We start from the raw sequence: 12,055 nt of genomic DNA, 5'->3' as shown, positions 1-12,055 counted from the left end.
AAAGAAGCAAAGCATAAAATCCATTTCAGAGGATTTCACACTCACAAAATTCTTTCCCTAAATTTTTGAAAAAGCATGAAACAGAGTCAATCTGGTTGAGAAAGGATCTCTTCTCAGTGATGAATTCCTTTCTTGTTTCAACCTACCTTTTTTACCTCTAACCAAGGAATATACCTTTCCTATTCCCTCACCCTGCCCATCTAGCTCCATGCCAGCTAGAAACTCTTAATTCTGATCACCTAATTTGCAGAAACTAAAAGAAAACTACTATGTTAACTTTAATCTAATTTAAAAATCCATCAAATCAAAGCTAAATCCCATCTCTATAAATAGCCCAGGTTCTGGGATTGTCCAACCATCTTTGTCTTACAACACTTCCCAGAACTCAGACCTTTTCCCTTCCAGCTTCTGTGTTTCTCCTTTCTGGTCCAATGGCTTCTGGATCATTTATCAAACGATCAGATTCCATTGCCGATAGGATGCCTGAGGCGTTGAGGCAGAGCCGTTACTATATGAAGCGATGCTTCGCAACGTATGTCAACGTTTTCCTGTGTCATTGTCCTTTGTCCCATTATATATTTGATAGGAGAAGGTTTTGGTACTAAATTATTGACATCTGAAAAACAGGTACGTCTCCAAGGGAAGAAGGTTGATAAAGCGCCAACATTTAATGAATGAAATGGAGAAGACAATAGAAGACAAGCTTGAAAGAGCCAAAGTCTTGGAGGGCTTGCTTGGTTACATCCTGGCTTCTACTCAGGTGTTAATCTCTCTTTCTGTTCTCTTTCCATGCTTCCATGGTCGAAGATCACTTATATCCAAAGAATTTTCTAAAAACTACAGGAGGCAGCTGTTGTTCCACCACACGTGGCATTTGCAGTAAGGCCCAATCCTGGATTTTGGGAATTTGTTAAGGTGAATGCTGAAGATTTAGGAGTAGATGGTATTACTGCTGCAGAGTACTTGAAATTTAAAGAAGTGGTGGCTGATGAGAAATGGTAAGTTTTCTAAGCAGATTAGTGTTCTGAAATTGACTCACCCACATACCTCACCTAGACACTGATTTCCAGCTTTACACATTCCAACCCCTTGTACACTTGAATAACTTTTCCAAAACAGGTCTAGACAATTTACTGGAATACCTTGGGTTTCATCAAGTTTCCCAACATTTGAAGTAACTAACCTTCACCTCAAGATACTAATTTATTCTAAATTATATCATATCTTCACCATCTTTTTAATAGTGCTGTGCTACTTAATAATTTTTAAAACCCAATGTCATTTACCAGCTAAAAGCTTTAGGGGTTAAATAATAACATCACTTAACATACAGGGCAACTGATGAACATGCATTGGAAGTGGATTTTGGAGCACTAGATTTCTCCATGCCTCAGTTGTGCTTATCTTCTTCAATTGGAAATGGAGTAAACTTCATCTCGAAGTTCATGACATCCAAGCTAAGGGGACATGCTGAGAGTGCAAAGCCTTTAGTGGACTACTTAATTGCTCTTAATCATCAAGGAGAGGTATGCAAACAAGATAACCTAACAAACAACAAAATTGTAACTCTCACAAAAAAATATGGCAGTCCTTGACCAATTCCACTTCTGATTCCAAATGTTGCAGAATCTTATGATCAATGAGACCCTCAACACAGTGGAAAAGCTTCAAACAGCATTGATCTTAGCCGATGTGTTCCTGTCCTCACATCCCAAAGACATGCCATATCAGAATTTCGAGCAGAGGTATACTAAACTTTTCACATTGGTTCCCTATACAGTATTATGAACATTAATTAGTAGGCCTTGAGACCTGGTTTTCTTATCCCATGATGAACTATTTTTTGATACTATATCTTATGCTGAACTTTTGTACCTTTCAGACTTTCTGAATGGGGTTTTGAGAAAGGATGGGGTGATAATGCAGAAACTGTAAAAGAGACAATGAGATCACTCTCAGAGGTCCTTCAAGCACCAGACCCACTAAATATGGAGAAGTTCTTTGGTAGTCTTCCAACAATTTTCAATGTTGTAATATTCTCTCCCCATGGCTACTTTGGCCAAGCTGATGTCCTTGGCTTGCCAGATACCGGTGGACAGGTATAACTTGAGACAAAACTACCAATAAGTTTTCATTCATTGTCAATTGAATGAACTTAGGGCATGTACTATTTTATACAGGTGGTTTACATTTTGGATCAAGTAAGAGCCTTGGAGGAGGAATTGCTCCTTAGAATTAAGAAGCAAGGCCTGAGTGTAAAGCCTCAGATTCTTGTGGTAGGTTAAAATCATCAAAGAGTCGTGTTGGAGTCATTGGCACATGTGTACAATAGTATTTATACTAATTGCTTCCTATTCAGGTTACAAGACTAATACCAGATGCTCGAGGAACCAAGTGCGACCAGGAGTTGGAACCAATTCTGGAGACGAAGTACTCCCACATCCTTCGTGTCCCTTTCAGAACAGAAAAAGGTATCCTACGCCAGTGGGTTTCTCGCTTTGATATTTACCCCTACCTTGAGAGGTTTACTCAGGCAAGTACCACATTGAATTACAAACTGCAGCCTTAGATTAAGCTTCTTTTGTTGCTAAATTCTAATGAAAATTGTTTTTATCAAATTTCCTATTTCTTGAACTCTAGGATGCCACTGCCAAGATCCTTGACCACTTGGAAGGGAAACCAGACCTCATCATTGGGAATTACACTGATGGAAACTTGGTCGCATCACTAATGGCAAGCAAACTTGGGATAACTCAGGTCTGATAGTTTATAAGTCTTAGGAAAATTGCTGGATTATTATGTTAAAAAATTACTGATTTGATGGTCTCAAAAATAGGGAATCATTGCACACGCTCTAGAGAAGACAAAGTATGAAGACTCAGATATCAAGTGGAAAGAACTCGATGCTAAATATCATTTCTCATGTCAGTTTACAGCTGATATCATTTCCATGAATACTACTGATTTCATCATCACAAGCACATATCAGGAAATTGCAGGAAGGTTAGACACAAAACCACATCTTTTATTTTTAGTCTCCTACAGAGTCCAAAACCTAGTTGATAATCTTTCAGGAGTACAGAGAATGTATAGACTTTGGCTAGGAAGAATAGAACTGTTTTATTGGCTAGCCCAACAAAATTAAGTAAATATGTTTTTGAAAATGTTCGGAAAATTGTGGGAACAATTGTGTGCTGTTATCTACAATTACTTTATTTGCAAGTTTAGCATTCAGAGCCAACTTGGAAGAGATCTGGTTGAAATCCAAACTAATTCCAAGTGAAATGCTGTCTACAACAACTAACTTCAGATTTTTTTTTCTCTGCAGCAAAGACAGGCCTGGACAGTATGAAAGTCATGCTGCATTTACACTACCGGGGCTCTGTCGAATTGTCTCAGGCATCAATGTTTTTGATCCCAAATTCAACATTGCTGCCCCTGGGGCTGATCAATCTGTGTACTTCCCTTATACACAAAAGCAAAAGCGGCTGACCTCATTTCATCCTGCAATTGAAGAATTACTCTACAGTAAAGAGGATAATGATGAACACATGTGAGTTTCTTGGTTATGGTTCATTTATTTCCAACAAATGCAGAATGACATGGGGCAAACACTGAGGTTCCAAAATATGACATGCCTTGTCTAGTATGATATGGGACAAACACTTTATGCATTTACTACTTACCCATACACAACCTAACTGCAAATTTAAAATCTGTCATTTGTGCACTATATAGTAAAAAAAAAAAAGAAAAGGAAAAACTGATACCTTATCATGAAGTTTCTAATATCTGAACCATTCCTGGAACAGTGGGTTTCTGGAGGACAGGAAAAAGCCCATTATCTTCTCAATGGCAAGGCTCGATACTGTGAAGAACATTACAGGATTAACTGAGTGGTATGGGAAGAATAAAAGGCTGAGGAATTTGGTTAATTTAGTTGTTGTGGCCGGCTTCTTTGACCCTTCCAAATCAAAAGACAGAGAAGAAATTGATGAAATAAAAAATATGCACAGCCTGATAGACAAGTACCAACTTAAGGGTCAGATCCGATGGATAGCAGCTCAGACTGATCGATCCCGGAATGCAGAACTGTACCGCTTTATTGCTGATACAAAGGGAGCTTTTGTACAGCCTGCCTTGTATGAAGCATTTGGTCTTACAGTGATTGAGGCAATGAATTGTGGACTACCAACGTTTGCAACCAATCAAGGAGGCCCAGCAGAAATCATTGTTGATGGGGTTTCAGGATTCCACATTGATCCTAACAATGGAGATGAATCAAGCAATAAGATTGCTGATTTCTTTGAAAAGTGCAAGAAGAATGTTGAATACTGGAACAAGATATCCACAGCAGGTCTCCAACGCATATATGAATGGTAACTAGAAGAGCCTAATACTTTTTATTTACCATAATGCACAAACCAAAACTCATTAACAAACACAAATTGCATATAAACATACACTATTTATTTCCTATATTCTTTACCATAATGGTAACTAGAAGAGCCTAATACTTTTTATTTACCATAATACTTTTTATTTCCTATATTCTTTGATGGATCTTTTGCAGCTACACATGGAAGATTTATGCAAACAAAGTGTTGAACATGGGATCCATCTACAGCTTCTGGAGACAGTTGAACAAAGAACAGAAGCAAGCCAAACAAAGATACCTTCAAATGTTCCACAATCTCCAATTTAGAAACTTGGTGAGTTGGTTTGCTCATCTTTTAGGTACTGATTAATAACTGACTAAAGAGAGAAAGAAATTTCAATAACTGTTTGTTTTCATGTCTGTTGACATAATTGCAGGCAAAGAATGTACCAATACCAAGTGATGAAGCCCAACAACAGCCAGCTCCAAAGCCAAAATCCCAGCCAACACAAAGGCATGTTATCTCCATCATAGAGTAACTAAAGGATACCAGCCTTGTGTGTATAAAACCACATAGTTAATTATTTGTTTCATCTTTTCTTTAAATTAATCTGAAAAAATAAATACCAATGACCTCAATGGAGTTTCAATATTGAACTTCTTATGTTGTTTCTTTTATAAAATTTTGTACTCTTTATTTACATGGTTGTTTCTTGCTTTGTCTATACCAGACGCTCATCTTCTCGACTCCAAAGGTAATGATGATCCCCAATCAACTCACCCTGCATTGCTTCATTCTACTCTCAATGGGGTAATCACTTATTTGAACAATTTAACCTATGTCTAGGATATTCGGTTAATTCCTGAATCGCAATGGTGTTTGGATTCTACCCTGCTTCAACTCAAAAGAGCATTCTTCGCAGGAATGAAGGTACAGAGATCGATAATAAAGAGACAGAGATCAAACAACTTGGGTCAGCAAGTTCAGAGACCGTGTATGAATTTTCAAAGATCAATAAAGATACAGAGGACAAGCATCTTGAGTCACCAAGTTCAAAAACCAAGCATGAAGAGAATGATACCAGGCAGCTTGGGTCCCCAAGTAGCAGTCAAGTTTGTCTCAACTGGCGTTGGCAATGTCTCCTTTTTCTTTCTCTTTTCATTTTTTACATTCTAATAAGGTTGTACCGTGTCTTTGCTTAATAACAATATAATGATCTGATGAAGATCGAATGTATGTTCTATTGGGTGTCATGATCTGGATTTTATAATAAACAGTGTTGAATTATTTCAAATAAAGAGCAAATTCATTATGTGATCAATTGGACTGTTTCAGTTTCATATTTTTCCCTAGACTCAGTTTGGAAGGAGTACAAATGCAAATATGTAGAGTGCAAAACTATGTATTTTATATTATTATGTATGTATTTGTGCTGTAAGGAATATAAATACAAATTTGTAGAGTACAAAACCTTCAATTTTATATATTTTGTATGTATTTGTACTGTACATATTTGTATTTGTACTCCTTCCAAACTGAGCCTTAACATTACCACTATGGATTGGTGTAGTTTCATATTTTTTCATATTGTACTCTTGTGAACTATCTTTAAGGAATAGTTTGCATTATCTCAGGTTTGGATGATGCATCTATGTAATTGGACTGGATTTGGATGTTACAATTTACATCTGATTAATAATCTGATCTGATTTGAATATTACGACATATATTCGATTCATAATCAGATCAGGTTTGGATTTGACGGATCTGATTGTATTAAAATTATGTATTGATTTTAATACATAAATTTTATATAAATATTTAAAACTATAAGCATATATTCTCTATGTTGTACTATATATAATAAATTCAGTATGCTATTTTTACATTAATTTATTATATATAACAGTTGAAAAGTAATTAAGTTTTAATTGTTTTTGGTATTTTAAAAGATTAGAACAGGAATTAAAATTGAACCTGATCTGAGTCCATTAGGATTTGAATTCGAATGCACGGTCTTCAAATCTGATGAGATTCTGACGCAGGTTAGTCCAACCCAATTACAGCCGTAATGATTCAAAGTGGACTGCCATTAGGGCTGTCAATGGGCCAGGTCCGACCCGATGGACCCAAAGCGATTGGGCTGGTTCTAGTTCCAGGAACTGGAGCCATGGGAATATATTAAACACAAATGTTTATTTTAATTTATTATAATCGAATCTGTTAGGTTAGACCAGATTGTCCCGAGAACTGATCGATTCAGTTCTGGGTTCAAAAATTACCGACTCAGTCAAATCCAGCTTCGGGTATGAGTCCACAACATTTCATGTTGAATCGGATCTGATTCGAGCCGATTCCAACCCAGACCGGACCCGTTGACAGCCCTAACTGCCATTGAATCATATCGATAGTTCAGTATGAAACCCAAATAATGGCTTGAAGTTGAAGGCAATGAAACCATATAGCCCTCCATTAAACATAATTCTGGGACTTTTCCTTAAAGAAGCCTTAATAACACAAAACACGCTACTCCAACTTTCTATGAAGCCATCACCAATCTCAAAATCAATAGAGCCGAGTTGCACTGTTGTGTTAGTCTCTTCTCCTCCAATATGATATCCAAACCTGTCCCGATACGCACCACAAATAATACACGTGCACTCGACATCGGCCATTCGGCTACGGCAAGTTTAACAAATGTTAATAATGGTACGTGTCAATGGGGTCAGTTTTGGTAAAGGGCAGCTTCTACCCGAATTCAAACCAATTAACACTGACCCGAGTCACCCGACTCTTATTGGGTCAATGCGGGCTTGCCACTTACCCACACATCTCTAATTCTAAACGAACAAGTGAACAACAATGCAGATTCATTTCAACCCAGAAGTGTTTAATTCCTCTACATCATGGAAGATCAACATCTTCCTCCGACAAAGCTTTGATCAGAACAAGTGCATCTCTTCTGCGATGAAGGCTTTGATCAGAACAAGTGCATTTCTTCTGCGATGAAGGAATGAAAACCAACTCCTCAGCAAACCACAAACTTTCTATTAATGGAATATCATCAGACTCGAGAGCAGGGCAAAATGAAATCTTCAATGCAAAAGGCCCCATCTGAATCTCGTATCACCATCCCTACACCAGAACAACCCAATTCAATACCAGTATCAATATTCACTTTCAGAGGAGGTCTAATGGGAATAGTCCAACGGATGAGAGAAAAGTCCTCTATATTGAATTGAAGCCTCCCTCGCACCATGCATGTTTACTGGTCTAGATATACACATTATAATGCAAAAACAGATGATTCAGAGATTCATCAGCCACACCATATCATGAATGTAACAAGTTATGGATATACCTCCACAAAAAATCGTGAATTCTTGGTGGGATTTATGGCTTCCTTCGGAATCCATCGGGGGAATCCATTCTACCATGGCCTACAGCTTTAAGGCTGTGTTTGTCTGAGCGTAAAAGTAGGACAATTCTACTTTCGAATTAGATTGAAGCAGAGCAGCTGATCAGTGGCTGTGTTTGGTGACAGTGAGTCTTGCTTCTATGCACTTCCGAAAGCTTGTCTACCGATTTAGATCCTTCCATCCTTCTTATCTTCAACCTTCCCAATCTACACCTCTATCCTTCCTATATCTTTTATATCATCCATTTTTCTGTTGAATCCTTCTGTATGTTTTATCACTTTCAAGACTTCTACATTACTAATTTAATATGATTACTACATATTCATTCCCAGAGCTTGTTTCCCCTTCTAAGAAATCTGTTCATAAAGTATGATCACAAATTTAAGAATACTCCTACTAATGCATATATGTTGATCAAATCAAAAGATTTGGCTTTAGAATCTCCATAAAACAAATAGTATAGTAGATCAAAATAAGCACAAGTTTTAATCAGAGTCGATCTATGTAGAAAGCCTCGTTATTTCTGTTTCTCCAACTTAAACACTTGGATGGTTCAATCTTGTATCATATAACGACTACTGCAAAACAAACTGTGAAAACAATAAAAGAATTTGATTTAATACTAAGGTGGATGGATCAGATTCCTGGCTTGAACCTTCTCCGAAGAGAAATAATCTAAAGCTCAGTATAATCAGGGTCGATCATCTAGGGAAAGGCTCATCACTTCCAACCACCATTAGTCCGCTACCTATCAAAAGGCTTTGAAAGCTATTTGAATCTCAAGGTGTAAGAAATTGAGAACACGGTTGGCTCTTACACCACCGATCAGAGACAGAATGAATCATGGTAATCAGCATTCGACACCCAAACTCGAACCAGGCGAGAGGAATGGAACTACGGCGAGGAAGAAATAGAGACTAATGGAATTAGACAACCCTAAACTCGCAACAAGCGAGACGAATGGAAAATTTGTAAACCCTTCAGCGTAGAAACCCAAACCTCGCAACAAGCGAGAAGAGTCGAAAATTAGTAAACTATACAACGAGGAAGAAAAAGAAACCAAGGGAAAACCCTATATACTAGAGAGGGCAAAAACAAATAACACATAAAAAATGAATCCTTCCCCAAAATCAAAAGGCGAAAGATGGGCATGTGGTGCTGTGTTTCCGCTAAAGCCTGCTATTTATAGAGTTAAATTGAAAACCTTAAACCTAAAAGTAATAGAACAGGCCAATGGGGTGGTGTTCGAGGGCCACGTGTACGGATTCGATTAATGAGTTGTTTTAGTTAAATTACTACTACCCACACATTTGCTACGACAGTATCGTAGCCCTGTGCCCAAAACAACTAATCAAAGCCTTTGATTTGTTGTCACGATGACTTCTTGTATGGTGACTTTATGCCATCCATGGTTGACTCAAACAATCAAACCATCACCCAATTATGATTTCAGGTCTGATTTTCAAAAATTTGGTAAAAAATCATCCAATCCAAGCGGAGGGAACCATTGACCATTCAACATGGTCGCCAGGTTATAGGTGACCCGCTTAAATACAATTACCCCACTTATCTCCCAAACAAGAGAAAGGCACTTATATGCGCCAAACAATTCTCTCTTTCCAATGTTACCTGACATAGAAACCGACCCGAGTTTTGAGATCGAAACTAACCTAGTGTTAAGTAAAATCGACTTGGCCGGTTTGAGTTGGGTTGGGTCGATTTGGGTCGGTTTGGGTTCTAAGTTCATTTTTGTGATAAAATCTTGCTAATTTTTAAAAACAGTCATAAATTGAACATCATTTCAGCCATTCCTATGATAAAATTTAAATGAAAAGTTAATCACAAAAGTTGTTCATTAATCAGTATTCACTAATCCAAAGTTTCTTGCAACCATTCAAAAACTAGGTGGCCTAATGGGCTTTGGAACTTTATGTTTGAACAAGGAACTAAGTCGTTTTGGTTCGGGTCAGTTTTGGTTTTCTTGTGTGAAAACATTGTATTTGTGATGTGACAATTGCTGGTATTAATGCAAAACGAAAGATGAACCACTTTGACCACTGGTTTTCAAGTGAGCAGTGGTTTGATATTAGGGTAAAAATGAAGGTAATATATATATATATATATATATATTCTTTTGTGAGAAAAGAGAGAGATAGGTGGTTTTTGGTGAGAAATGAAAAAAAGAAAAGGAAAGAAAAAAAGAAAGAAAGAAAGAAAGAAAGGAAATAAAGAAAGAAAGGAAAGGAAGGAATGATGGAAGGAGGAGGAGATGTTCCAACAATGATGACAGGGATGGTGGCAGCAGTGGTGGTGGCTAGAGGTGATCATGGGTCGAGCCAGTTTTTGCACTTATGATAAGGGCTATAGCTTAGGCCTGGGCCCGGCCCAGGGTTTCAAGCCTAAAACATAAGCCCTAGCCCAGGTTTATACAGGCCCGGCTGGGCCTGATTCCAAGCCAATGTCACTCATATATAAAACATTACATATCTATATATTAAATGACATAACATGCATATAAACTTATTTTATACATTATATAATATAAAATATTACATATAATATAAATTATACATGTCATGTTATAAAATTTATATATAAATTATATAATATAATGTAAAATTACAAACATACATATGTATACATTATACACAAAATGTGCAAGTTTAAATATATGTGGGCCAGGTTGGGGGAGGGCGGGCTTAAAGTATTAAGCCCAAGCCCGACCCTAAAATTTGCAGGCCTGATGTGGGCTCGGGCTTGAACACAAAACCCGGGCCCAAGCCCGGAATTTTTAGGCCGAGCTGAAATGATCAACCCTAGTGGTGGCAATAGATAGCAACACTAATGTTCCTCCCCTGACCCTTTCTACTCTCTCTCTCTCTCTCTCTCGTAGCTATCTCAGATCTAAGATCTTGTTTCCATCCTATGCCCACCTTTACATCACTTTTTTTTTTCTCTATCAATGATTGTTGAGATACAAAATTAAATATTTTATTAAACCATGAACTGTTGACCATGTCAAATGGTTTAGTGGTTCAACCACCCAAGAAAGTGGTTCTCTAACCATTTCAACAGTTCTTTGCCAAATAATGGTTCAAGTCCAAAACTGAACTGGTGACCTAACCGGTTCCTTGTCCAAATGGTTTGATTGTCTAGTTGTCAAAACAGTGGTTGGAATTAGATTCCAACTCTTAACACTATGTATATGTGAACTTCCAAAGGCCATAACTTTGCACTTGGTTGTCCAATTAGGATGACCTTTTTATTTTGGGCAGCTTTTCGAGATCTACATGTTCCCAAAGGGCTGAAAGCACCTAGCCCCACTATTTTATGGAGAAAATCCCTTACATTACCCATAAGTTTTAAGAAATTAACTAGCCTTACCCCTATTGTTTTAAAAAATCCCTTAAAAGTATCCCTAAGTTTCTAACAATTGACTAACTCTACCCCTGCTTTTAGTGTGCCATCGCATTTCGTTACATGTGATAGCATGTGACTATCGATATATTTTAAAATCCCAATTTTGCCCATTCTTTCTTCTTCACCATCTCTAACCACCAACAACATGAATGCCATTGATGAACAATAGTATATTTGCTTCAATGTTCAATATAAATCAAACCCCTACCATTACTCATATTGTTATAAAATAAAACCTTTGCCATGACATTAAAAGTTGACTATAGCAGGCAAAAACAAAATATTTTCCATCACTATGCACTAGAGTAGCATTTTCAACCACAAAGAGGAAAATATTACTGGGGGATCATGGTGTTCAATCTTATCAACAAGTTGTTAAATGCAAACTTGAAGAATAAAACAAAGTCAAGAGCACTTCTAAAATGAGCATTTAGATAAATTTGCTCTAAAAGGCAAAACTTTTAGCAGAAACACATTATACCAAACAATGATATAGTGGTAAAAGGTAGTACAAAAAGGGGCCAATGCAAATCATTTTATTGATCTTCATTAGTCTATGTTTCTTTCTGCTATAATCCCAAGAATTAAAGACGAAGAAAACATGTATAATGAATCCTAGGTCACTTTTTTCCCTCAATGGGCAACACCCATTAAATTATATTGTTGGAAAGAAAGTAATCCAATGTTACTAAAATTTATTTAGAGGACATTGGGGGTGGATGGTATCTCATGGATTGGAATAGAAAAAATCAAGTAAATCTTGGGATTCCAATCAAGAATCAAGATTTGTGCAATCAACTTGTTTTTTGAGTAATTTCGGTTGCAAAAGGTTTTAGA

At 37.1% G+C, this 12,055-nt stretch overlaps 1 protein-coding gene, 1 long non-coding RNA gene and 1 other non-coding gene across 3 annotated transcripts; 1 reads left to right on the top strand and 2 right to left on the bottom strand.

Annotated features, from left to right (window-relative positions):
* Nucleotides 1-358: 358 nt before the first annotated feature.
* Nucleotides 359-5,677, top strand: LOC148855527 (sucrose synthase 7-like). Its single transcript, XM_088982839.1, has 16 exons — nucleotides 359-532; nucleotides 628-760; nucleotides 844-998; nucleotides 1,334-1,526; nucleotides 1,627-1,745; nucleotides 1,883-2,099; nucleotides 2,181-2,276; nucleotides 2,360-2,533; nucleotides 2,641-2,757; nucleotides 2,837-3,003; nucleotides 3,329-3,553; nucleotides 3,813-4,379; nucleotides 4,574-4,712; nucleotides 4,816-4,892; nucleotides 5,110-5,133; nucleotides 5,302-5,677. The coding sequence occupies exons 1-16, from the start codon at nucleotides 432-434 to the stop codon at nucleotides 5,579-5,581; spliced, it is 2,784 nt and encodes a 927-aa protein (XP_088838965.1). The 5' UTR covers nucleotides 359-431; the 3' UTR covers nucleotides 5,582-5,677.
* A 1,556-nt stretch (nucleotides 5,678-7,233) lies between these two features.
* Nucleotides 7,234-8,952, bottom strand: LOC148855525 (uncharacterized). Its single transcript, XR_016113412.1, has 2 exons — nucleotides 7,741-8,952; nucleotides 7,234-7,514 (listed from the first exon to the last, which is right to left on the bottom strand). It is a non-coding gene; the product is annotated as an uncharacterized LOC148855525 (long non-coding RNA).
* LOC148855526 (small nucleolar RNA Z103) lies at nucleotides 8,430-8,528 on the bottom strand. The gene has a single exon (XR_016095156.1). It is a non-coding gene; the product is annotated as a small nucleolar RNA Z103 (small nucleolar RNA).
* Nucleotides 8,953-12,055: the final 3,103 nt, after the last annotated feature.

This window comes from Nelumbo lutea, chromosome 4, assembly GCF_056320005.1.
Source record: "Nelumbo lutea isolate HS-2025 chromosome 4, American lotus-T2T, whole genome shotgun sequence".
Lineage (NCBI taxonomy): Eukaryota > Viridiplantae > Streptophyta > Magnoliopsida > Proteales > Nelumbonaceae > Nelumbo > Nelumbo lutea.
This window is presented reverse-complemented; position numbering and strand designations above follow the sequence as displayed.